General features: G+C 54.9%; 1 protein-coding gene across 1 annotated transcript in view; it reads left to right on the top strand.

Moving 5' to 3' along the window:
* The first annotated feature begins 207 nt into the window (after nt 1-207).
* Nucleotides 208-339, top strand: part of LOC103772653 (UDP-glucuronosyltransferase 1-1-like) — a 4,777-nt gene continuing 4,645 nt past the window's right edge. The window contains exon 1 of the mRNA XM_008939992.1: nt 208-332. Within this exon, the coding sequence (XP_008938240.1) occupies nt 208-332 (125 nt within the window). The remainder of the gene's footprint in view (nt 333-339) is intronic.

The raw sequence follows: 339 nt of genomic DNA on the forward strand, positions 1-339 counted from the left end.
GCTTAAAGCCACCACCACGTGCAGAAGATAAACCCAACCTTTACCCACAGCCAGAGTGACCCTCCTTTCTGCCCACAAACAGGCTGTTAAAAATTAAACCCGTGCCTTAGTGGAAGTCAAAGTGCAAAGTACCCAAAGATTGATTCCCTCCTCGTCCCCTGCAGCAGTTTGGTGGCTGTTTGAGGCTCTGCTGACAGCAGGAGGGAAATGGCTTCTTCAAACCCAGGATCCCATCCTCCTGCCTCCTGGGTCGTGGCGTTCTTGCTCCTGTGGCCCTTGGCTGAGGGTGGGAAGCTTTTGGTGGTGCCCATCGACGGAAGCCACTGGTTGGGGCCAGTG

This window comes from Merops nubicus, unplaced genomic scaffold (genome assembly GCF_000691845.1).
Source record: "Merops nubicus isolate BGI_N331 unplaced genomic scaffold, ASM69184v1 scaffold9985, whole genome shotgun sequence".
NCBI classification, from domain to species: Eukaryota; Metazoa; Chordata; class Aves; order Coraciiformes; family Meropidae; genus Merops; species Merops nubicus.